The following is a 27,151-nucleotide window of genomic DNA, read 5'->3' on the forward strand; positions in this document are numbered from 1 at the left end:
GAACATAGGAATGAAGGTATTTATAAAAAAAAATATACTGAGTAGTCAAGGTACTGAGTATTCCAGTCTAAAACTTAAAATCTATAATAGCAAATATAGAACAAGGTTAAAAAATGCTAATACTTTAAATATTTAAACTGGCCACGACGCCATTGATTTGAACATTGTGTAAGAGAACGTAGAAAATAGGTAGAACGGCTTGGTTGGTTAACTACCCAAAAGAAGAATCACAGATGACACGACAGGCAGTGTAAAAAACATAACTATACAAAAGTTGTGAAATTTCAAAATACAGTTTTGTCATTTAAATTACCTTTAATTCAATAGTTTGTATAGTTGGAAAATTCAAGAATGGTCCAAGTTTCTTACCTTTTTTGACTCCCCTTCCAAAAAGCCATTTCCTGGCAACTGGTAACACTTTTTCAAATAATATCTGCTCCAACAACTATTGTTAAATTTGTTTCTATGAACCCATTGATTTATGTAATACATGTTTTGTGGTCAATTTTTTGTGTACACTTCATCATATTCTGTGAACCAATAACATACTAGCACTGTCAATGGTTTATACTATCAATGTCAAAGTCTAATGACTACATGCTCTAAAAGAAATAGCTAAGGCTCAAAACTTTGCTGGAAAATGGAAGTGAATGTAATGTTTCCGAGATTTTAGGTTGGAAACTTTTCTGATAAATGATAGTGCATGTATTTTTTCTGATATTTACACGGTTTTGGTTGTATCCTTCTATCCTTCTAAATTGCACGTACTTAGTTAATATTTGCAGCATACAGCATAATCAGAGACATTTTGAAATAACTTAGGAAAATACTGTAGTAAACAGTAAAATCACAAAAATACTGAACTCCGAGGAAAATTAAACAAGTCTTTCTATATATATGTAATAAAATTTAAAATGTAAATGGGGAATGTGTCAAAGAGACAACAGCAGAAGGTCACCAATAGGCCTTCAATACAGCGAGAAACTCCGGCAACCTGATGTGTCCTTCAGCTGGCCCATAAATAAATATCTATACTAGTTCATACTTAACTCCGAATTGTACAAAAAAACTAAAATTAAAAATCATAGACTAATAAAGGTCAGAGGCTCCTGACTTGGGACAGGCACAACAATGTGGCGGGGTTAAACATATATTTTGAGATCTCAAACCCTCCCCTTAGACATCTAGCCAATGTAGAAAAGTAAACGCATAACAATACGTACAGTAAAATTCATTTCAAGAGAAGTCCGAGTCCGATGTCAAAAGAGGTAACCAAAGAAAATAAACAAAATGACAATAATACATAAAAAACAACAAACTACTAGCGATTACTGACATAGTAAATAAATTCATTCTGACTTATCCCTCTTTTTACAACAAAAAAATCCAACTTCATCGAAAACTATGTATAACCTAGCTTAGATACTCAGATCAAAATGACCGTTGAAGACTGAAATTCGTTAACTAGTTTGTTTTGAATAAGATACGGCCATTTGAATTAAAAAGTATAATAAAGCATATATTTTTGCGAGGATCCATGTTATGAAATAATCTTTATGAGTTTTGTGTAAATTGATGATTTACAGACGATGTCAATATTATACAAGTTGAACTTTTTGAAGGATGCTAGACTCTTTTTTTAAATTAAACATCTTATTTGGAGAAAGTACAATATCAAATCTTATCAGAATTATTAGAAAAAATGAGCTGTGAACTCTTGATTAATGGTCTTATTTTTGTACTGTTATATTGATGAAAAAAATGCTTTATAACATATTTTCTATTGAAGCTTTATGTTATTTGAAATAAGAGTTTTCCTTTTCTCTCTCTCTGAAACGAATCATGGTAAAACCTTAGCGGTTGTACGAATTATATTATATGAAAGTTTCCAAACATAGAATGTTTTGTCATTCCCTTTTACTCATCTTTTGGGGATATTTCCAGAGAACTTAACTTCTAACTGCCTCCGCGAAAAAAAAATCCGACCTCATTTTGTCCATCTTTGTCACAGACGTTGTTCAGAAAGATCTAAAAGGAAAAGCTTCAATTACACCTTTTTTCTTTCCCCAAGGAAATATTGTTTTAATGTCCCTTTTGATCATATATCTATCAATCAAATATTTAAATACATACTCAACTTTCAAATGTAGCGTTCCTAATGAAGTTAAATCCATAAAACGAATGCTCAAAATTAACATTGTCAAAATAGGCATTAGTATTAAACCGTGTTCACACCATAAAATCGGCATCAAAACAAACTCGGATTATAATGGCATAAAATGACTGCAAAATCATTTTCATTTACTATTGACGAGAAAAACAAAATTTCTGTCTTTCAATTTTATGTGATACCAATATTGTTATATGAAAATGCAAACTATTTGAATAGTTGAACTAACCGGTATTTATCAAATTTAAAATTTTTAGGAATTTTTGATATATGGTATATATTGAATTGTGTATTCTGATAAAGTTTCAAATTAATATAAATTAATTAAAGTAAACAATATTCATTGTTAAGTTCGACCTTTTAGTTAAAGTTCAGTCACAATCAGCACTTATCTTGAATACTTGAAAACTAAAAAAAACGTGTACTGGATATGTTTCTACATCTTTTTTCAGTGACTCAGTACTGCTGTCATTAGCTGGTGAGGGAACCAGTTTATATTCAGGATTTATTATCTTCACGGTTCTTGGATTTATGTCAACATCCTTCTCACTTCCTATAGATAAACTAGTCAAGTCAGGTAAATATTAAAAATTGAAAAGAGAAACCGAACACAACCAGATGTTATACAATAGTTTTTTTTATTATATTCTAGTATTTCGTTTTTGAATTAACAATTTACATAACCATGTCTTAGTCAAGACAACAATGTTAGGGGTTAAATAGAGGTCTCATAGTTAATATACCATTAAATGAATGTGAATAAAATTGTTATTATTGATTAACGTTTATCAAAATTGGTTTGAAAGTTTCGATACAATTGTTTTTAATTATAGACACCTAAATCAAAGTATTCCATTCGATCTACTAGGAACTATCAAAGCATCGTGCAAAAATATTAACTGTACCAATTTTTATACTTTTGAAAGTTTCAATAACATTGTTTTGAATTATAGATACATTAGCCTTGGTATTCTTTTCGATTTATTAGAAACTATCGAATCATCGTACAAAAAAATAAACTGTTCCAATTTTATACAACATATGTGCATGTCGACAAAAAGTGTCTCTCTTCAGTGATATTTGTGGCAAATATATTTGCAAATCTAAAACATATTACAAACGCTGAAGAGATGATGAAAAAAAGGATCAACAAGTAAAGTCAAACACGGACACGGAATTTGACCTATGCTGTAACGTCTTGATGAAATTTTGTTTTCATTGTGCTCGTTCTCATTAAAATGAAGTAAAACAGAATAAAAAAAAATCACAGAAAAAAATCACAATGATATTTTTAAACATATAAAAAAAATGTTATACTTTTTACTTTGGACTTAAAAGTCTACTTCATCAAACAATATCATCTCGGTTGATATATTAAAATCATTACCTGGTTGCCAAGTTGGTTCTACTGTATATAAACTAAGACTTACTTTAGGGTCAGAAACGAGTTTTGTTTCAGCTTGGCTTTTTTAAGGCAAATGTTTTACCGATCTTCAAAATCGGTTAGGTCCTTATAATTTTGTGTTTTGAATTTGAAAGGAGTTTAACATTTTCAGGTCCTGGACTGGGTTTTATTGTATACCCGGAAGCATTAGCCCAATTACCTGGACAAAATGTTTGGGCTTTTATATTTTTTGTGATGCTGTTAACAGTTGGTTTGGATAGTCAGGTATATATGATGTTCTTAAAATAAACTGAAATTATATTTAACATAATTTTTTATCTCTTAGTTGGGTAAATTTGTTTTTTTAAATTTGTAATTATTTCAATTAATAAAATTGAGAATGGAAATGGGGAATGTGTCAAAGAGACAACAACCCGGCCAAATAAAAAAAACAATAGCAGAAGGTCACCAAATTAAACATTCCACAAGATATTTGAAACGAAACACATTGGAATTATAGTTCATATTTCATAACCGTTATAGAAACAGTAGGTGAAGACATGAAAGTATTGACTTTAAATCAGTTTGGTTTCGCCTATAATAAATAGCTGCTGTTTATGCCCCACCTACGATAGTAGAGGTGCATTATGTTTTCTGATCTGTGCATCGGTTCGTCCGTCTTTGCGTCCGTTCCTTCGTCCGTTCGTCTGCAGGTTAAAGTTTTTGGTCAAGGTAGTTTTTGATGAAGCTGAAGTCCAATCAACTTGACACTTTGTACACTTGTTGCTTATGATATTATCTTTCTAATTTTCAAGCCAAATTAGACTTTTGACCCAAATTTCACGGTCCACTGAACATAGAAAATAAAAGTGGGAGTTTCAGGTTAAATATTTTAGTCAAGGTAGTTTATGATGAAACTGAAGTCTAATCAACTTGAAACTTAGTACACTTGATGCTTATGATATGATCTTTCTAATTTAAAAAAAAGCCAAATTAGACTTTTGACCCAAATTTCACGGTCAATGGAACATAGAAAATAAAAGTGGGGTTTCAGGTTAAAGTTTTTGGTCAAGGTAGTTTTTGATGAAGCTGAAGTCCAATCAACTTGAAACTTAGTACACTTGATGCTTATGATATGATCTTTCAAATTAAAAAAAAAGCCAAATTAGACTTTTGACCCAAATTTCACGGTCCACTGAACATAGAAAATGAAAGTGGGAGTTTCAGGTTAAAGTTTTTAGTCAAGGTAGTTTATGATGAAACTGAAGTCCAATCAACTTGAAACTTAGTACACTTGATGCTTATGATATGATCTCTCTAATTTTAAAGCCAATTAGACTTTTAATCCCAATTTCACGGTCAACTGAACATAGAAAATGAAAGTGGGAGTTTCAGGTTAAAGTTTTTGGTCAAGGTAGTTTTTGATGAAGCTGAAGTCTAATCAACTTGAAACTTAGTACACTTGATGCTTATGATATGATCTTTCTAATTTAAAAAAAAGCCAAATTAGACTTTTGACCCAAATTTCACGGTCCATGGAACATAGAAAATGAAAGTGGTAGTTTCAGGTTAAAGTTTTTGGTCAAGGTAGTTTTTGATGAAGCTGAAGTCTAATCAACTTTAAACTTTGTACCAAATTGCTTATGATATATTTTTAAATTTAAAGCTAAATAAGACGTTTGACCCAATTACACGGTCCATTGAACATGGAAAATGATAGTGCCAGTAGGGCATCCGTGTACTTTGGACACATTCCTGTTTATCCAATTTCACGGTCCATTGAACATGGAAAATGATAGTGCGAGTGGGGCATCCGTGTACTTTGGACACATTCTTGTTAAAACAAATTCCATAACAAAAACAGAACAAAAAAGAATGTGTCCATAGTACACGGATGCCCCACTCGCTTTAAAATTTTCAATGTTCAATGGACCGTGAAATTTGGGTCAAACTTTAATGTGGAATTAAATTTAAACATATCATATTATAGGGAACATGTGTACTAAGTTTCAAGTTGATGTGACTTTAACTTCATCAAAATCTACCTTGATCAAAAACTTTAACATGAACTTCGCACTATCATTTTCTATGTTTAGTGGACCCTGAAATTGGGATCAAAACTATGATTTGGCATTAAAATTAGAAATATAATACCATGGGGAACAAGTGTACTAAGTTTCAAGTTGATTGGACTTCAACTTTCTCAAAAACTACCTTGACCAAAAACTTTAACTTGAAGCAGGACAATCTGACGCACGGACAGACAAACGAAAGAAACGAACGAACGGACGAACGGAGGCACAGACCAGAAAACATAATGCCCCTCTACTATCGTAGGTGGTACATTAAAAATCTGAACTGAACTGACCGGCATATACTCCTTCACTTACGAGTCGTTCAGCTTTCAAAACTTTTAAAACAATGAACTACCTCCATTAAATACGAAGTGTAATAAAAGAGAGTTAATAACTACATGTACGTCACCAGACTGACAGTCAGTTTGTATCAAGCCATTTTATAACGTTCCAGTGACCTTATCCATTTAAAAAAATCACTACCTAAATTCATATGATATATGGAAAAAATTGAATACTAGTATGTTATATATGCACATAGGCCTTTCGCAAACATAACTGAGCCTAAAGCAAGGGAATAGACCACTTTCGAGTTCATCCGTCACCGGCAAAAACTCGTCAATTATACACGCCTTTATGACGTCATTTACCAGATAGAGGGGCTCGCCTGTATCCCTGCACTATTTACGTTCATCAAGCGTCTTAGTGATCGTCTTTGTGCAGGATAAACTAGAAATAATGGTTGCTCTGTAGGTACTTACTGACATTTCCCTAATGACAGCAGTGTTGATTGTCAATTTTGAGAATTCAATTTGCCGAATAATTTGTACAATATAGAATTATAGTTTTCCAACCACTCGCTCAACATTGGAAGGAAGTGACGACGCCCCTAAACGCACAAATGACGATGATAAAGGCGCGTATAATTGACGAGTTTTTTCCGGTGACGGATGAACTCGAAAGTTGTCTATTGTGATGTTATTGCAGTTTCTCATCACAGAGAACCATTAAACATAGAGCAACAGCTCACATCTTCTTGTCAGTTCAAAAACGCCATATAGCCTCGTTTAAGCAGAATTCTTTTGTAAGTACCAATATGCTACAGGTGTGCATTTGCAGTTATTAAATTGGTTCTGGTTTTGTTTTGTTCGACGCGAATACAAAACTGTGTAATGAATGCAAAAGTTCGACTTGACAGTCAAAGAAAAGATCCGCTACATGAGAAAACAGTTTAAACTGTTTTGTTGCATAATTCATTTTATTATAGACAACATCATTTGAAGGCTTTTCAAATACTAGTAACAAAATTGTAATGCAATCATGTGGCCAACTCTTTTTGATGTAACAATGTTGATAAGTTAATAATATTAAATTTCAGTTCGCATATTGTGAGGCTGTTATCGTAGCTTGTACAGACAAATTTAAAAAACTGAGAAAAAGAAGAATCCTGTTTGTTGTAGCATTTTGTATTGCAAACTTCCTTCTTGGTTTAATCATGGTTACACAGGTACTGACTGTATTTACCTTATTCTTTTTCTTTCACAAATTGGAACTCTAAAATTAAAAAAGGGTTTCATTGATATTGAGAATCAAAAGTTCTTTTCTGGACTTTACCTCATCAAGGAGGCGAAAGCCGTCACATATGTTTAGCCAAAGATATAACAGGAAAGGCACCAGTATTAAACCGCTGATCAAAAGTCAAAAATCGGTTGAGAGAAAACAATTTCGTTAAACAAAGTAAAATCACGGGAATCACATCAACCATAAGAGGGAAGCAACAAAACTACATATACACTGAATTGCAACAAAAAACAAACGACAATGAAATACCTGAACATAGTCAAGAATAGTATATTTTCCGAATGTTTGATTTTTTGTGGAATTGCAACGTCTTCTTGCTATAAAGATGTTATTGAATTCGTTATCATTTCAAAATGGTTAAAAACTAACAACGGCATCATAAGGAAATATCAGTAGGAAGGGAGGAATGAGAGAGTGAAATCTTATATTTCATACAATTTGAAATAAACTACAAATATAACATACATCATCAAATAATGATTTTTGAAAAGGTTTACTGATTTAAAACTCGTATAATTATTTGCTGTATGTATTATTCGGGAATGCCCCTGTAAACATGTATATCAAACTGGAGTGACTTCGTTCAACACTTATTATCATTTTGATCTTTGTATTTCTTCACAGGGTATATGGGCTCATTTACCTTGTCAAAGTAAGCAATCATTATGCAGCATAACCCGGGTTATGTAACTAAAGTGTAATGTATTTTATTAATCGTATCTATCTGTTGATGTTTATTGCCATTCACAATGAATTGTAAGTCGGACAAAAATTAACATACTCGTTTAAAATTTATTCATCGTATTTTAATAGTTAATGATCTTAAAGACTTCCATCATACTTTTATAGGGAGGCATATACGTGTTCCAGTTGGTTGATTGGTACATAGCAGCATTTTCTCCGGCTGTTTTTGGACTCATTGAATGTATTGTCTTTGGTTGGATATACGGTAATAGCAACTCAGTTGTCGGACTAAAAATATTACAGAAACACATTATGTATTGTTTTACACAAAACAGTTTATGTATGGTGCTAATAAAGAAAACCAACAACACTATGTTTATATTATCATAAAAAATACAAACAGTAAACGTTGTTGCTGCATGTCAGTGAAAAAGAGAGGAACAAAAGAGGAGGTCTGTCTGAATGACTATAACTTATTCTGTATTGAAGGGTAATATAAAAAGTACACTAATTCCCTGCCCTTTATCTGTTCAGCTCCTGATAAATCACTAAATGTACAGACAATGGATACTTGTATGGTGCAAGGGAGATAACAAGCTTAAATAAAAAAAAGAGTAAACAATTTAAAATTTACTGATGTCTCTTCGTTATAAGTGTAGTGTTTTTGCTTTCTTATTTTATATATACTTTACAAATACTTTTATTAATGCTTAATGAAAATTGTAACATTTAGGATTTGATAGATTCTCAAAAGATGTCCATTTGATGCTTGGAAGGGGGATACCAATGTTCTTCAGAATTTGTATTTGCTTCATAACACCTGCTATTCTGTTGGTGAGTACAATTCAATCTCATAGACCTGCATATAGGTAGAATAATAAGTTCATGATTTTTGTATAGCTTGCAGGTAAACATCAGTTTTGATAAATTAGTCCAATATTATTTGTATTAAAAGGAACTACTATATATCTTGTTTCAGAAAGGGAAAATTTCATCTTATATGATTTGAACGAAAAATCTCTGAAATTGATATCATCAAGATTCTTCTTTGTTCTTTTAACAAATAATTTGTTACGTTTGGTTAATGAGTTGATTTCCAACAGACAGTCTGTATTCATATAGAAATAAACTCATCATAGATACTAGGATTGAAAGTTTGTATTTACGCCAGACGCACGTTTCGTGTACAAAAGACTTAACAGTGGCGCTCGAATAAAAACAGTTTAAAAGGAAACAAGCTGAGCTCCTCTTCTTTTGATAGTTGTCGATCGGCTTGAAGGTTATTTTGTATGAGACTAATATCAAACAAGACAAAAAGGAACTATAAAAAAAGAAACATCAGATTTTATTTAATCCTGTTACTTCGCGAAATGCTATATGTCCTCCCAATAAACCGAAACTTGCTTCCAATAATTACATGTGATGAAATAATCCCAATTTATCAGTAGTTATAATGTTGACCTCCTAAAATGGCTACCCGAAACAAAAATTGGTCAGTGATAGCATTGTAATATAGTTAATTTAAAGTGTTTTAGAAGCTATAAATACATTTACATTCCAGCAGCACCTGCATAAGGGGTATATCTCTCAATTGGTATAATATTTCCGTGCTTGTATTTCCTATCATGATTTTTCTGATAGAGGTTTGCTGCTCACAAGGAAGCTATTTAACCAAGTGTACCAAATGGTGAAGTTGAAATCATACCTTCGTATATTTTACGGACGCCATCGCGAGTCGAATGACCGTTATGGAATAACCGTTTCACAAATGTTGTCGGATATGTTATTTACGTCGTAAATACAATCCCCTTCCCTTTCACGAAGGTGACTTACCAAATAAAACTAATTACCGGATTTGTTATAACATGAGCAACACGACGGGTGCCACATGTGGAGCAGCATCTGCTTACCCTTCCGAGGTATCTGAGAACGCCCCAGTTTTTGGTGGGGTTCGTGTTGCTTATTCTTTTATTTTCTATGTTGTTTCATGTGCACTATTGTTTGTCTGTTTGTCTTTTTCATTTTTAGCCATGGCGTTGTCAGTTTATTTTCGATTTTTTAGTTTGAATGTTCCTCTGGTATCTTTCTTCCCTCCCTCTTTTACAGTTTGCGGTTGATTTATGGATAGTAGCAGTTTTAATATATCGTTAAGACTAATTTTTCCTGTTGTTGTTAATAATGATTTGTTGAAAACTGTATTATGGATTAAAATCTAGGAATAATAACGCGCTAATGTTCTGGCAAACATATATTTTTAATATATAAGTTAATCTTTAATTAACCTGGAAACAACAAATAATGTGGTTAAGGATTAACCAGAAAATAGTAGGAATATAAAGGAATAAGATGTACAGATTTTTTACAACGTTCCTTTTAAATAAACATTTTTAGCATTTTCCACATGAATTCGTGAAAAAAATATCTACGAATAGGTTACCTGTATAAGCAAGATCAGCTCAAAAAGAGTTGACGACAGTACAGTACAATTTAATAGTTATTAACTTTTTTTGTCGCTCATTTTTCAGATTTGCCAAAATAATATATAGAGAAAAACAAATTTGTATGTAATTTTATCGAACCGGTTAATATTGTAGCTGTGGTTATGCTCTATAATTAAACCATTGGTCACATATTATCATTTTATCTTTCCAGGGATTGTTTGTTTACAGTTTGACATCATATAAACCTCCATCATACGGGTCTTACGAATATCCACTTTTAGCAGCAGGGTTTGGAACATTTTTGTCAATCTTACCGTTAATACCAATACCTATTTGTGCTGTTGGTATTGTTTTACATGCACCTGGAGACACACTAAAAGATGTAAGTATCTTTTTGATATTTGTTTGAATAAATGTTTGAAAAATAGAAAAAAAAACACAAAAAAAACTGAGTGATCAAAACTCAAAGAAAACTAATATCAAAGTTCTTATGAAAGGATACATCTTCAAGGGGCTAAAATATTAAAATAGGTTTTATATTCAAATACATTGTTGTATGTTCACATCAAGTGATACTTTGTTGCCGATCAGATTGACCGACATATTATACCACAGTTTTCGTTGAAGCTATATAGGAAATTATATCTTGAATTATATCTCGATCTTTTGATTCTAATGAAACGTCAAATAAGGCTTCAAGGTGTTCCAAAATGGGTTACAATGATAAAATGTTCAAAGTTCCACAATTTGTATATTATATTTGTTTTTTTCCCAGCCAGATGAAGTCAAATGAAACCGTACAGGTTTTCATCACGTGAGGTTACTTTGGTCTTGTTGAACCTTGGTCCAACCGGTAAATATTCTCATCATAGAAATCAGGATAAGAATTGTATATATACGCCAGTTGTGCGTTTCGGCTACAAAATACTCATCTATCAATAAAAAAAGGTTAAAAGGCAAAAATAAATAAAACATTTTGACAGTATTTCTTAAAACAATGATCTTTAAGAGTTATTTATAAGTGCTGCTCGCTCTTTTGATTCTAATGAAACGTCAAATAAGGCTTCAAGGTGTTCCAAAATGGGTTACAATGATAAAATGTTCAAAGTTCCAATGTACCAAATAAAACCAAACTTTAGGGGAATGTTTCGAAAACATATTACAAGGGTTGATATTTTCCAAAATTTAACAAGGACGCTTACAGAGGTAAAAATGTGCTGGAAAACGCAATGACATAAAATTGTTAAATTTCGGTTTTAAAACAGACGAAAAAGAAATAAGAAACATTGAACCCATAATTTCTGTATTATTCTATTAAAATCATGTTGTACCTGACTTGTCACCAGCTACATTTTCGTGACCTCATATTTGCCCTTGAGAGGCACAAACAATGAAGTACAATGTTGTTCTTAGCTATGTCTAAGATTTCATAATTTTTATATACTCATGTATTCACCAAGTTACAAAATGATGAGTATGTGTATATCCATACTTTTCAGGAAAACTATTGTTTTGAAAATTACATACGTTGTGCATGGTGTAAGAAATTATCTGTTTTAGAAACAGGTTCAATTATAATAATAAAAAAAACAGCTGCAGAAAATTCAAAATATTTGTTAAATTTCATTGTCATATTGAAAGCAATAGTAATTTTGACCCTTTATTGCTCTCAAACTGTGATCTCATATTTTTCTTCACGTTTATTTTTTTATTACAACTTCAAGATTGACTTGTGCCGCAAATGTCCGACGTTGAGGTTGCAAAGACCAAATGAGAAATCGACATCTTGTTCTTATATTGGTAAAATATTTTAAACAATTTTCAGGAATGTACTCAGTTGATTTGAAGGAACACAATTTAGATGAACACAATTTACATCTAAATTGTAAGTAATTGTTTTCATTTCAGAAAATTGCAACAGCATTGAAACCAACTCCAAAATGGAAGCCTGTCAGTAAAGAACTTCAGGACAGTTACTATGATAGTGACAGTGAAAGTAGCAGAAGCTTGATTGAGACAATAAAATTGAATGTCATGGGGCATACATAATATTTCGACAAGGACAATATTGAGACTTTAGACATATACAGTTATGAAAGTAGTGTAAAAAAAGTGATTATTAAATAGTTTTTTTACCGCTCATTCATTTATTTCAAGTTGTATCTGTTATATTATTCATTTAAATGTATTTGTTTTAAAGATGTTTAGTTTATCTCATTGATATTTACTATAGAGAGGCAAAAAGATACTATTAGGATATTTAAAGATGTTCGACCGATTTTATCCTTATTTGTTTATCTTATAGTGTCAAAATATAAAGGTAATGAGTTGATGAAACTCAATTGTGTTCGCTTATTAAAGAATCTTTATTTTTTATACTTAGTTTTTTAGTCTGTGATGTATGTTTACGCATACTGCCGGATACCAATAATTGGCATATTAAGTTATAATATCTTGTGGGTTGCTTACCCAATTTTGTCAACATAAACAACTTCATAAAATATGAGGTTTAGTTAGCTATAACACCAGGTTTAACACTCAATTGACTTGGTAAAATGCCTGTACCAAGTTAGAAATAGAGTAAGTGTGATATACCTGGTACGTTGATTGTTCGCGTTTATTTTATGGACTTCCCTATTTGAATTGTCCTTATGAGTTTGATACTTTTGTAATACTTTTTCACATATTTTTATCAATACAACCGAAATGATAATCTTTGCAATGCATTGGTCTTAAATTAAAACGGTTTTGATACAATATTGAAAATGTTTCATGTCGAGAAAAAAATAAAGGTGACCGCAGTTTACCAAATGTTCAAATCTCGCAACTCGATTTAGTTTTTATGGACTTCCCTTTTTGAATTGTCCTTTGAGTTTGGTACTTTTGTTATACTTTTTCACATATTTTTATCAATACAATCGAAATGTTTTAATATTGCAATACATTTAATATTGCAATACATTGGTCGGTTTTGATACAATATTGAAAAAAATAAAGGTCTATCAATGTTCAAATCTCGAAACTGGAATAACACGAGATAAATCAAGGTACTAAATAAAACAAAACAAAAACAGTGGGGATTGTAATCACCAAAAGGAGCAAGACCGGGTGTGCCGACAGGATTAGGATGAGCTTATATGCATGCATCACCCACTATTCAAAATTTACTCTGCGTAAAAATGCTTCAATCGGAATAACCGAAAATCATGGGACCTTAAGATCGAAGACCTCGAAACATGTCGCCTTAAATAAAACCTCGCATTAAGTACAATCCTGAACCATAATACAACCATTATCAAAATAAGTTACATATTGTTTTTTTGTTTTGTAAATAGTTTCCTTTGTGTTGTTTTGTTATCTTTAGCAATATTATACGACTTAGTGAACATATGAGTTGTATTTTGTATGTTTTCTTTTTTTTTTTAGTTTGAAACACTTTTGGAATTAGTAAAAAAATGAAAATGTATTGACATTGATAAATATCGACTCCTCCCAGGCATAGATTACCTTAGTCGTATTTGGAACAACTTTTCGGAATTTTGACTCCTCAATGCTCTTCAACTTTGTACCTGTTTGGCTTTTACAAATATTTTGAAATGAGGGTCACTGATGTGCCTTATGTAGACGAAACGCGCATCTGGCATACTAAATTATAATCCTGGTACCTTTGATAACTATTTACACCACTGGGTCGATGCCAGTGCTGGTGGACGTTTCGTCCCCGAGGGTATCACCAGCCCAGTAGTCAGCACTTTGGTGTTGACATGAATATCAATTATATGATATATATATAAAAAAAATTATGCAGCTTCAAAGAAATAAAACGTTTCGAATACATCTGTTAAACACATTACAAAATGTATGAAAATTCTATGTGATGTTATTTTATTGGAAATACTTCTCTTTTGGTTATCATAAATTCATCACAGATACTAGAATTGAAAGTTTGTGTTTGTGCAAGACGAATCATGTTCAAGTATACAACATTTGGAATCAAATATCGCTTTGGTATCGTTCGTCTTTCTTTTATTAATCATCAGTATATCACCTTTTTCGGATAACGCTTATGAAAACAGCTACATTAGGCTTATATTCCTTTCTATAGTGTTTAAATACTTTTGATCATAATGGTTAATAAATGCTCTTCAAATTATAATCCTGGTGCCTTTGATAACTATTAGGATTTTTGGTCTTCTTCTTTATTATAATAATTCGCTTGCATAATATATCTTAGTAAACTAATAGTCATCTGTGATAACAGAAAACTTCCAATGCCAAAGAACCAGAAAAACATGATACATGCATTGTAAAACAAAATACTTCAACACTAGACCAGACATGTAATAAGCAGCGCATTTCTTTTAACCTGCTTGCCGTTTTAATCAGCATTAACATGCACATGTGTGCATCGTTGTTTTTTGTTTGGCAAGTGCAAACTCGGTAGGTATTGTTGCTGTGTTATCTATATATATCCTAATAGATTGATTGGAGATGTCAAACAGAAACTAACCATGAAATCACGAGCAGAAAAAATACGATGTGTTACGTAAACGGGCATCATGTTTGTTTTTACGTCTTTGAAAAACATTCATTCGGGGTTAATCTAAGAACGAACAACGAACATTGGAGAAAGAAAGAAAATACTTTCCATTTTTTGCTTTTAAATTTCAATCGATTTCGTATTGAGATGATTTCTTTAATAGCTGTACAGTTGTGTTGTTTTCTATTGACCACGAATGCCCATGTGGAGGACTGTATTGGACAGCAATGTTCGGAAGTTGTATCTATTCCTCTACTAGACAACATGAAGGCCACACTGAAAGCTGACCTGGACGTTGCCGAACTTAATAAAGTTTTGCATAATTATATTCAACAAGAAGTGATTAAAGCTGTCAAAGGAACATTTGACACTCAAATGGAGAGAGCTGTTGAACAAATTACAGACAACGTGACAAGATTAACACAGTCTAATGTGAATGCTGTAGTTGAGAAATTTCAAGGTATAGTAATTTATGTTGCATTAGTTATAGAAAAAAGTCACCCAGTAAACGCAATTTGTATCTTTCTATTTTAGTCCTACTCACTTTTCTTGACATTCAAAGACTGATTTGTTAACACACACATTACTTCTTCTTCTTCTTCTTCTTCTTCTTCTTCTTCTTCTTCTTCTTCTTCTTCTTCTTCTTCTTCTTCTTCTTCTTCTTCTTCTTCTTCTTCTTCTTCTTCTTCTTCTTCTTCTTCTTCTTCGTATTCTTCGTAATTCCCTCCTGTTTAGCAGCACTCGGATGAGACCGATAAATAACTCTACGAAAAGAAACACGAGGTTCGATGTGATATGATTCACTATGCTTATTTTCCGCTTTATTCATTAAGTTTTCTGTTGGATTCAACATTTTGATATAGCATTCTCTTAATTTCCTTATTCCTACAAAAGATGTTTAATTTATGGAGAGCAATACCCCAATAAAATACTCTAAATATTTCAAAAGTAATAATCTTAGTACAATGTAAAATAAAAAAAAACACTGAACTCGGAAGAAAATTAAAAACGTAAAGTCCTCAATCAAATTACACAATTAATAGCTCAAACACATCAAACGAATAGATATTCCGGACTTGGTACCGGCATTCATATGTAAAAAAAATGTTAAAAAAATATGCCAAGTTTTATAAATATGTTTTTCAGACAAACTTTTGGTATTGTACGGTAATACTGCTGTTTACGTAACTCTAATTAATTGTTTGTTTAATATCTGTTTCGTTTTGTTTCTTACCTTTATTTGATGATTGTGTTTCACTCAAAAACGTGCAATGCAATTCTCCCAAATTCTCAATGTTTGAACTTCCTCTAACAATTAAAAAGCTAATATTTTGGAAATAATGAAATTAAAGAAAACTGGTCCCAAGTCATATTTCTACATACTAACGTGCATGTTTGATTGAAATACGATCTTAATGTCTAATCGTATAGATCAAGTGAGAATATGTTAAGTGCACATTTATTTAAATTTTACACGTACCTTATCTCTATGTTTAACGCTTAATGTTCTAAAACATAATAATAATATAATTATTTATTTGATTTTCTTTTAGATTGTGAGTGTCAGAAAAGGTTTATTGGATTTTCAGCCTATATGTCTGACGGCTATGTGGTAGCTCATAGTCAATCTTTGACCTATAGGAGTACGTTGATTTTTGACAAAACAGAAACCAACGCAGCATCTGTGTATAGCGAGACAACGGGTGTCTTCACAGCACCATCTACCGGAATGTATGCCTTTACCTGGACAATATGTGTAGATTCTAGGATAAAAGATGAAGATATTGGGGAGTTCGGAACACAGTTGATTGTTGATGGACAGCTTTGTGGAGCAGTTCATGCAGATACAGAAAAATCCAAGGATGACGAATGTTCTACAGGATTTATAATCAAAAATGTAAAGAAACATGCTTATTTGAGAAATATTTATGGGCACCAAGGTGCCATTCTGAGCAAAGCAGGTCAAACACGAACAACATTCTCAGGTTGGAAACTTAACTAACCAATAAATATCAAGGTTAAAAAAGGATAGTAAAAAGTGTTTTATAGCTTATCAGACTATAAACAAATCTTAATTTGTTGAACACTTAGAACTGCGATTATATTTTAACTTAAGTGGTTTTATGTATATCAGAACAGTAATGGATAACAATGCATCCAGATCAACTAAATGCATTCAAGAATAATCTCATTTTAAGAGGAAAAAATGTCGCAAAATAATATATTTTCTTTTCTGTGTGTAATATAACACTAAAAAGTAATAGACACACCCGTTTCGAGTTCATAGTTCATACAGTTGAAGAAACAAAATGCATTGTTATTTTGCAAAACGTTAGGCTAAAGCACACGAGATCATCCCCCTTATTTGTGTGGTTCGTGTTGTTCTGTCTGTACTTTTCTGGGATGAGTTTTATGTACTATCATTTGTTTGTATTTTTATTTAAAGCCATGGCTTTGAAAACTTATTTTCGACAAATCAAATGGCAAAATCAAAAGCTCAAACACATTAAACGAATATATAACAACTTTCATATTCCTGACATGATATAGGCTTTTTTTTATATGGTAAATGGTGGATAAGCTGTATTTGGCAACACTTTTAGGAATTTTGGTTCTCTATGCTCTTCAACTTCGTACTTTATTTGGCTTTTTTTAAACTTTTTTGGATTCGGGCGTCACTGATAAGTCTTTTGTAGACGAAACCCGCGTCTGGCGTATTTTTAAAATTTAGTCCTCGTATCTATGATGACTTTATTTAAACCTGGCTATATGTCTAGTTAAACCTCCAACTTGTACGAAAGCCGCATCGAAATTTTAACAAATATTCACAAAAAAACACGAATGATACCACATGTGGGGCAGAATATATTTACCCGAGAAGCTCAGATCAACCCTGTCTTTGATGGTACCCCAAAAACATGTATGTGTGCTCAATGTGGTTTCCGATGTGGTGTTAAAAAATGGTCCGAGTACACAGTTATCGTCCTTTGATTTTCGTTGTCCACGAATATAGTCCTTAGTGTGGACAGTGTGTTACTTGTCAATTTTTGTTATAACCCTTCCAAATTTATTTCTTCATGTTTTATGCCTCATATAGCAAGTTGGGGGATGAAATGACACTGTAAAAAAGTTTGGATCATAAATATTTAAGTAAAGTAGTGATTAGCTGAAAAAGGTAAAAAATTAGCACTTCGGAAGCTATCAAAAGATTTCAAGACCCCCTTAACATAAAATTGTCCATATTTGGAGTTAGAGCTGATGAAGTTTTCTATAATTTTGATATAATTTGTCCCAAAAGTAGTACAACACACTGTAAAAATATTACTGAGAAAGCGCGGAAAGGTGGGATTTTTTTAATTTTCATTTATTGTCTAAAAGAAATGCACTACGAAATAACTGTGTACTCGGACCAAATACTGCTGTTCGTGTTTTGCGCTTTTCCAATTTTTTACCATGACATTGGCAGTTTGTTTTTAACTTGTGATTTTTAATATACCTTTTGCTGCTTTTGCCTCTCTTAATGTTTTGGTTCAAAACTATTAATAAAACTTGTAAGCGCTCGAAACAAAATAACCGTTAAAACTGAATGCGAAACATAGCATTGTAAATTAAGACCTAATAATAACTTAAATAAGTATATATCGTCATTCGAATACACATTTATTTGTTAAACTATGGAATAGACTCTGTTTAAATACAGATCAGACGAGAATTAATATATATATATCATATATATATATTTGTAATCACCTCCTGCTTTGTATGCATAATTGTCAACCCGCCATGCGAATTCGTACTCAGTCAAAATACCACAATCGGTTTAATTCACGCTCAGACGAATAAACTAGAATCTAAGGACCAAAGACCACAACGATATGCTAGTAATGAGTTGAGACACGTCAGATAGGTCATATAATGCGTGCGGGTGGTAAATTAACTCATAATGTGTCGATTTCAGTCGGGGTTTTTTTACAACCCCGATACCGATACGGACGCTGGTGCATGATTCCTGCCCAAGGATTTCATCAACTCAGTAGTCACTACGGGGCATATAGCAGACACATAGGTAGAGCAATATCATATTTGAATAAAAGTGGGACGAAAGATACCAGAGGAACCGTCAAACTCATAAATCGAAAATAAACTGACAACGCCATAGATAAAATGTCCGACATTTTAATAACTTTATCTGTTTCTAAAATACTCTTTGAGAAATGTTCATAACGTTGATTTATATTCCAGTAAATAAGCTCGTCTAAGATACCAGGATTAAAAAATTTAACGACAGATGCGCGTTTCATCTACCAAAGGTGAGACTTTTTCGTACATGATATGTTTGCGTTTCAATTGTTACAATAGTTTGCTGCCTTCAACTATGAACACAGCCAATACCACATAGTCAGCTATAAAAGTCACAGAAATGAAAAATTTAAAACAATTCAAACGAGAAAACAAACTACCTAATGTATGTACAATAAATGAAAGAAAAACAAATGTGTAACTCATAAACAATGAACAACCACAGAATTACAGGCTTCTGGCTTGGAACAGGCAGATACATACAGAATATGGCGGGGTTAAACATCTAGTCGGTATCTTAACGATTCCCCTAACCTAACCTGTGATAGTTGTGTAACAGTACAACATAAGCACGAACAATAAAAATAAGTTAAAAAAGGCTTAATTCATCAGATGGATACAAATAGAAAAAAAAGATTGGACGTGGCCGGGTTCTTGTATATCCCAACAACAAAAAGAAATTAAAGAACAGATATGAGAGTACTCGCAGTTACTGACAGAGAGTTCAAAGTTACTAACAACTAATAAAATCAAATTATGCATCTAAGACTTAATTATCAACCAGTAAACATCCAACATTCAATGTATTAAGTGTAAATTCGTCATAAACAGTCGGGTTTCTGAATGTTAATTTAAGTTAACAATAGTAGCCCTGGGACATAGATTAAGTTTGCTATACAAAGTGTATGTCGAACGTTATGAAGCAAATCTAGTTCCAATTATCAGCTGTTCGTGGTGTGACTCTCAAAATTAACAGTTTCATCGTTTAACGTATATATACATTTTGTATTTTATCAAAAGATAAATTTTCCACTTCATTGAAAACATGTACCAAGTATTCTTCCAAAAGTTGTCGTTTCAAAATATTAAACATTAGTATGCTAAAGAATACACATATCGATGGGTAAATGTGAATAAATTTAACATTTTAGTTTTATGTTATTTATTTTATTTCTTTCAAAAGTTAAAGCAATTTTAGATGATGGATATAAATGTGATTTATATGGACATCCCTTAAACGCTTCGATTAGTTCTATAGATAAAAACGTATTTCTTAAGTTATTTTAACGACATGTTACTATAAAATATAAACTAAAATTTCGTTTTATACTTTCTATAAGTGAAACAGTGTACCTACCTACGAGCCAAAATTTAAAAAAAATAGTTATAGGATAAATCGATAAAACAAACTGCGAAGACAACTTTTAGGTAAATACCCGAAAGCACGACACTTGGACACCATTACACGTAATGTATTTTTTAGTTTTTATTTCGCATTTCGATATTGAGTGTATGTGTTCCAATGTGTGTTAAGTTGGATAATCATAATGTTTCCATATATATAGGACTAGAAAACGTTTGAAACAAAGACTATCAATTCTGGGTATGTTGGCAAAAAATACGTTTAAAAGCACAACTTTAAATATCGTTAGTGAAAAGACATAAAATTGCCTCGGGAAATTTGTAGACCTTGCATTGTTAGGGTAAATATTTGTTTTTCGGTTTGTTTGTTTTTTCTGATTGCATAAATGAGCCCGATGTTATTCTATTTTTTCATCCATGAGAAATATATACTGGTATATATATAAGTTATATGTTTTTTATTGAAGTCCGTACGGTTGTTAACATCTGTTTGGACATTTTCCCCATTGGTAATCATTCCATATCTTCTTGTATTCTAATGTATATTAATATGTGGTGTTAGCTCTGTTCAAGTTTACTGATGCAAAATGGGATTCTTAATTTTACAAATAACTGTGGATATTTAACCTGCCTCTTTATGACGATTGTGAGATAACCATATGTGACTTACTACCGGGCTTTTGATTGTATTGAAACTCAAAACGTGAAGATTCAAAATTTACCCCCGGTACTAGTGGGGTTTATGTTGCTTAATTCTTATTGTTCTGTGTTATGTTTCGTTTATGTTTCACTGACAGAAAACAATACTCTCTATGGTAAGCTGTTTTGTTGTGTGTTTTGGTTGAACGACACAGGGTCTGCATAGACAAAGTAAGTGGTATGTGAACGGGTATAACTAGTTTAACCGCTGCTCGTTGTCGTTTTCTGTTTGAGTGATTAATCGCGATATCAGAGGAGTCGATTGTTGGTGGTATTTATTGTCTTTTGTATTGTGCTGTATATGTTATCACTTTAAATTGATCAGAATACAACTATTTGGAGTTCACTTTCAATAACACTAATAATGGACTTATTACGATTGATAATTAAAAGACGTTTTTTTATTACTCACAAACGTCTCACGAAGTCTCTTCAACAAGTACTTCTGCATGATTCAGACGTGTATATCATTATCCAATATGCATGCTTGTCAACAATTACTACATAGTCATTACTGTTATATGCATAATATCTCTTCACAGTACTCAATGCTCTCGACGCAGCCCATCAATGAGTCAGCGCTATGCGTGCAAGGGTTATGGACTCTGTGTATTTGCTTGATATCACAGTAGATATTACCAGGGTGAGAGGCCAGTGTGTTCACTGCCATCAGGTGGCCAAGTCTAACCCGATGCAGCCATAATCTGACATAAAACCGCCAGATTATCCGTTCCAGATAATTTGCAGCGACTACTCCACATATAACACATGTAACAGTAACGACAATGCAGGTATTGTTTACATATATTCAAACTGGACAATGATATACACGTCTGTATAAGGTGCAGAGGGACTTGTTATGAGACTGTTTGAGACGTTTGTGACATTTGGCATCCCAGATGAGTTGACGTCCGATGGAGGTCCACAGTTTTGAAAGTCTGAGGCTTCCTCATAGACTTTTAACAGTTGCAAACTCACATGCTAACTTCAGAGCTGAGATGGCTGTAAAAAGAGTGAAATGCATGCTGGTGCATCACTACTATTGGATGACCGGATGTTGATAAATTCCAGAGAGCTTTATTGATGTACAAAAATTATATTGACCAAGAGACAAAAGCATCCCCGGCATTAATTCTATTTGGACTATCCATTCGTGGTGCCATTCCCATACTGATAGGTATATATTCTCCTCCCGAAACATGGACTTGGTGTCGTATCAAGAGATGGCACTTGCCAATTCGCATTCGACTGAACATGAAAAGTTGAATGAACACACTCACCATCTACCACTGCTACAGGTTGGGGATCATACAAAACTTTGTAAGCAACCATTTAAGGAGATTGGAATTCATAGGAACAGATGTTATGTTGAAGTACGACAATACCACCAGTATATTACAAGTGTAGATGGCACAGGCTGAGTTACTATCCGAAACCGCCAGCACCTTCAAAAGATCTTTCCTTTTCAAACCGTCAGAACACAAGGTACTTTGATTGCAACACTACAGTTCAACAACAGGAAGTAATCTTGAGTTCCCAAACTCCGTCCAAGACGCCACTGCCACAAGTACCCACGATACCTTTGCCTTTATCACTTAAAATAATACTAAGTCCACCAGCTGCATTGAATGACACACCGACTTCAATCACCACTTCAAAATCAGTAACTCAGACAATTCAACGACCTCTACAACTAGATTTGGCCTAGTCATACCACTGCGCACTACTATGACACATTTGTATCTTTTTTCTCTCGGTCAAATCACTTATCAAATATCATATTGACATTTTTATGTCAAATATTATTTTTCCTGCAAAGTATGAGTAAAGATTGTAAATTAGTTCTTTTCATATCTCATATACAATCACCAAACTAGGATTGTAAGTAACATGCACGCCAATATATTGTACAGTAATGGCGTTTTTGCTATTGCTTGGTTGCACGTTTATTTGGGTGATGGTCAGAGAGAAGTCCAGTGTTGATGGTTGAAGTTGTCTGTTGTATTGAAAATATTCAAATTATACCTGTTATCATATTGTATGCATAAACCAAATAAATTTTATTCAATATTTTTTTTTATATCCATAATATTAAATGAAGGAGTTTATTAAAAGGTGGTTCTTTTGTTAAATGTATATTCTAATCAACAGTTGCATATATCTATCATACCCAAGGTGTATAAAGTCTTTTAACTGTAGTGATATTTTATTCTCGTTTAAGTAGTAATAGAATATTAGTGATATTCAATGCTCTTCAACTTTGTACTTGTTTGGCTTACTAGTATAACTATTTTGATATGAGCGTCACTCATGAGTCATATGTAGACGAAAAGCACGTCTGGCTTACTAAGTTTTTGGTACTTTTTATAACTATTTAGGCGTACATTTATTGAGAAAAAAATATCATAACTACATGAAGTATTAGTTAAAGTAAAGGTAATTAAAAATCAATGTACATCTCAAGTAGCATATTTAGTGTTTATAAGTTACCTGGTGTACTAAGCAGGCAAATTAAATGTTGTGTGTGTACTGATTGATATGTTTGTCTTAGACACATGATTTTTGTATGCTCCACCTACGATAGTAGAGGGGCATTATGTTTTCTGGTCTGTGCCTCCGTTCGTTCGTCCGTCTGTGCGTCCGTTCGTCCCGCTTCAGGTTAAAGTTTTTGGTCGAGGTAGTTTTTGATGAAGTTGAAGTCGAATTAATTTGAAACTTAGTACACATGTTTCCCATGAGATGATCTTTCTAATTTTAATGCCAAATTATAGTTTTGATCCCAATTTTATGGTCCACTGTACATAGAAAATGATAGTGCGAAGTTCAGGTTAAAGTTTTTGGTCAAGATAGTTTTTGATGAAGTTAAAGTTACATCAACTTGAAACTTAGTACACATATATATAGGAAGATGTGGTGTAAGTGCCAATGAGACAACTCTCCATCCAAATAACAATTTAAAAGGTAAACCATTATAGGTTAAAGTACGGCCTTCAACACGGAGCCTTGGCTCACACCGAACAACAAGCTATAAAGGGCCATGATTTTTCTAATTTTAATTCAAAATTAAAGTTCTGACCCCAATTTTTACGGTCCACTGAACACATAAAATGATAGTGCGAGTGGGGCATCCGTGTACTATGGACACATTCTTGTTATTAGTTGTTATTGTTTTTGAACTTGCTGACAGTACTTTAAGATCGGTAAATAGTCTTTTTTTTTATTGGGATGTGTACGTATTCGTTCACGTCTAATCTGTGTTTTTGTAAGATGTTTTTAAATTGGTTCATCAGATGAGTTATAGTGCCTGACAAGATTTTGTGAGGTAGACGAAATGGACTTTAAAACGATCGTATTGACTTTTGATGTCCAAAAATAGGTAGATCGGACATATTTTGACTTCATTTACTCACTACTTAAGTTTGGGATTAATTGTAATTAACATATTCCAATGAGACTGAAAAATGCTTTTTTTTGTTATGATAAATAATAATTTTATCTGCCGTAGCCGTGCGTAAATTGTATTTCGGCATTTCTCTTAAGAAAATGACTTGTTAAATGGAACAAAACGTCTTATTTGTAAACTTTCTCTTTTATCTCCACAATAGGCTTTTAAAAATAATCTATCAGCTGTGAAGTTTGAAAATATTGTGAAAATAGATGAAGTGGCAATTATTACCTTTCATTGATAAAACATTATATTGACTCGTCCAGTGTCCAGTTTGAAGGTCATTTTAGTTACCGTACACATGCAGGCACGTTCTTATTATCAATAGACCTTTTCAATATCTCTCGATACCTACAGTTGAGAAGGACTACGACAGGTAAAATGTGAGGGGTCGTCTCAAAAACCAAAAAAGGGAGATCATTATTGATTTTATTACTTTCATTGACAATGATACAACTTTCCTGCAGAGTCCAAATGACATGGATTTTTTAATTTATCTAGGTCACATTTCATGTTTTAAGACGTTGATCATGAGCTTCTAGCTGTCCAGTTGAAATTTGGAAAAATGAAAAGAACAAAGCATGTTTTATTTTAGTGAATAATTATATTTAATCAAACAATGTTTTATGTCTGTTGACAAGGGCAGCATATGTTTCCACAATGTCTGTCAGTTTTGGCCTTGAGTGCCTCCATAATGTACTCAATACTTTGTATCTTTTCAATTCACCAATTTGATGTTCCACTTCAATTCTGTATTCAACAATCACTCGATTAAGTTTTTTTTTGCGCCTGTCCCAAGTCAGGAGCCTCTGGTCTTTTATGATTTTTAATTTTTAAATTCTTGTGTACAAATTGGAGTTAAGTATGTCGTTCATTATCACTGAACTAGTATATATATATTTGTTTAGGGGCTAGCTGAAGGACACCCCCGGGTGGGGGAATTTCTCGCTGAATTGAAGACCAGTTGTTGACCTTTTGCTGTGAGCTGCTCTATGGTCGGGTTGTTGTATCTTTGGCACATTTCTCTTTTTTATTCCATAACCAAAACTATATACCAGAATTGAACATAGAGAAAAAAATAGTGACCCGATGAAAACAAACAAATATAGCAATGGCAGTGTATTAAAAAAATCAACACAATTTTATCAACTTCTTGTAAGGAACCAAAAGGTCATTTTCAGGAACGGTGGAAGGACACTACGACGAAGGGACAAGGTATGTTGTTTTATTGTCCAAAAAGAGTTTGAAATGTTTAAAAAAAACCTCTATAGTATAAAACAACAACTTAAAATATAAATTCAATATCATACGCAACTATGTACCAAAAAAAAATGCACTTCTTAAATGTTGTAACCTTGAAACGAGAAGTCAATTATATATTTTTTTTCAAAATTCATCATGGAAAAAATCAACTCTCACAAGATATCTTGAAGCGGAGAAGTCCGTCGATGAAAAATAGATGTGATATTTTCCTCCCACTTAAACAATCATTATGTGATTTTCGCTCCTGAAATTGAATATACTGAATATATTGAATGTACATCAACTAAAGTGAAGATCGGTGAAAAAACACCAAGTTGGTCGTGTTCACAAGTGTGATACGGACGGACGGACAGTCTTGAAAGTAATTATTCTTTACAAATTTTGAAAAATTTCATAAAACCTATTACACCAACAAATTGATCGTTACTAGCATGCGGAAAATATTTGGTGAAGACTCACATAATCATTAAATTGAAGGGATGCATACTGATTGCAGTAATTTTTTTTTATCACTTCAACAAGAAAGTTCTTCTAAATACATACAAAATAAGAAGATTATATGATAGAGATATATATTTATTTATTTATTTGGTTAATATATATTCTGAAGCTATATAGTAAAGACCCCCCCCCCCCCCCCCCCCGTAAACTCAGTATATTACCGCCAATCCAATATGTTACGCAATGAGAATCATGATGACTTTTTGTCTTTGAAACGACCCATCCATTTTACCTGTAAACTGTAGGTGTCATTAGTCGGTGTCGAGAGATATTGAAAAGGTTTAATAGTCATGTATCAGGTCAGGACCACTACCTTATATGAAAATGCATAAATTAGCATACTTATGTTCTCGCACATGTAATTGTTTATTTACATGTGACGCAATTTATTTTTACCTAGATTTTTTACCAATCCACTAAATGAATCACAATGCATGATGGACTACTACGTGTTTACAATCAACCAAGAACACGTGTTATTTACTGAAATACAACACATTTTTTCGTGCAATGCGGGATTCACAATTTCGCTTAGTTTTTCATTTTTTATATCCTTATTTATAGTTCGTGATATAAAGTATTACTTCCATGCTCAGATTAACGAAGATTTGTTTCTATGCGAAGAAAAAATGGTTTGAATTACTCGATATATAGCCATTAACATGTTTGATGATGGCACAGAGATTTCATGAATTTGTCCACCAGACAGCAACGAAACAACTGCGAAAAAACACAATTACCCATGAGACAAACTAACTAGTGTAAAGTAAGCCGTCGATAACAGCCGGTGCTGATATTCACGAGTACAGCAATGCTCGTATAGATAATTAAAGGCAAATGCGGGATCCTTGAATTTTGTGTTCGTAAAAAAGGCGAAGAAATATTTACATACATGGCAGTGTTAACAAAATCTATAAGTATTTTTT

General features: G+C 32.6%; 3 protein-coding genes across 6 annotated transcripts in view; all 3 read left to right on the forward strand.

Annotated features, from left to right (window-relative positions):
• LOC134707845 (sodium-dependent proline transporter-like) overlaps nt 1-12,711 on the forward strand; it is a 109,047-nt gene extending 96,336 nt beyond the window's left edge. For all 4 annotated transcript variants that reach the window (XM_063567938.1, XM_063567935.1, XM_063567936.1 and 1 more), the window contains exons 8-14: nt 2,623-2,747; nt 3,727-3,839; nt 7,008-7,136; nt 8,060-8,159; nt 8,628-8,728; nt 10,547-10,717; nt 12,244-12,711. In XM_063567938.1, the coding sequence (XP_063424008.1) occupies nt 2,623-2,747; nt 3,727-3,839; nt 7,008-7,136; nt 8,060-8,159; nt 8,628-8,728; nt 10,547-10,717; nt 12,244-12,384 (880 nt within the window). In that variant the 3' untranslated portion in view covers nt 12,385-12,711. The remainder of the gene's footprint in view (nt 1-2,622; nt 2,748-3,726; nt 3,840-7,007; nt 7,137-8,059; nt 8,160-8,627; nt 8,729-10,546; nt 10,718-12,243) is intronic.
• Nucleotides 12,712-14,829: 2,118 nt separating this feature from the next.
• On the forward strand, nt 14,830-17,136 carry LOC134707846 (heavy metal-binding protein HIP-like). Its single transcript, XM_063567939.1, has 2 exons — nt 14,830-15,335; nt 16,429-17,136. The coding sequence occupies exons 1-2, from the start codon at nt 14,873-14,875 to the stop codon at nt 16,875-16,877; spliced, it is 912 nt and encodes a 303-aa protein (XP_063424009.1). The 5' UTR covers nt 14,830-14,872; the 3' UTR covers nt 16,878-17,136.
• A 3,185-nt stretch (nt 17,137-20,321) lies between these two features.
• LOC134707847 (sodium- and chloride-dependent glycine transporter 1-like) overlaps nt 20,322-27,151 on the forward strand; it is a 39,755-nt gene continuing 32,925 nt past the window's right edge. The window contains exon 1 of the mRNA XM_063567940.1: nt 20,322-20,422. The gene's annotated coding sequence lies outside the window, so the exon portion shown is untranslated. The remainder of the gene's footprint in view (nt 20,423-27,151) is intronic.

The sequence above is a fragment of the Mytilus trossulus genome, chromosome 2, assembly GCF_036588685.1.
Source record: "Mytilus trossulus isolate FHL-02 chromosome 2, PNRI_Mtr1.1.1.hap1, whole genome shotgun sequence".
NCBI classification, from domain to species: Eukaryota; Metazoa; Mollusca; class Bivalvia; order Mytilida; family Mytilidae; genus Mytilus; species Mytilus trossulus.

Excerpts from the sequence above, each read along its gene's own strand:
- LOC134707846 (XM_063567939.1), top strand. The coding sequence starts at position 14,873 with ATGTGTTACGTAAACGGGCATCATGTTTGTTTTTACGTCTTTGAAAAA. Across the intron at positions 15,336-16,428 it reads TGTAGTTGAGAAATTTCAAG|ATTGTGAGTGTCAGAAAAGG; the intron begins GTATAGTAATTT and ends ATTTTCTTTTAG.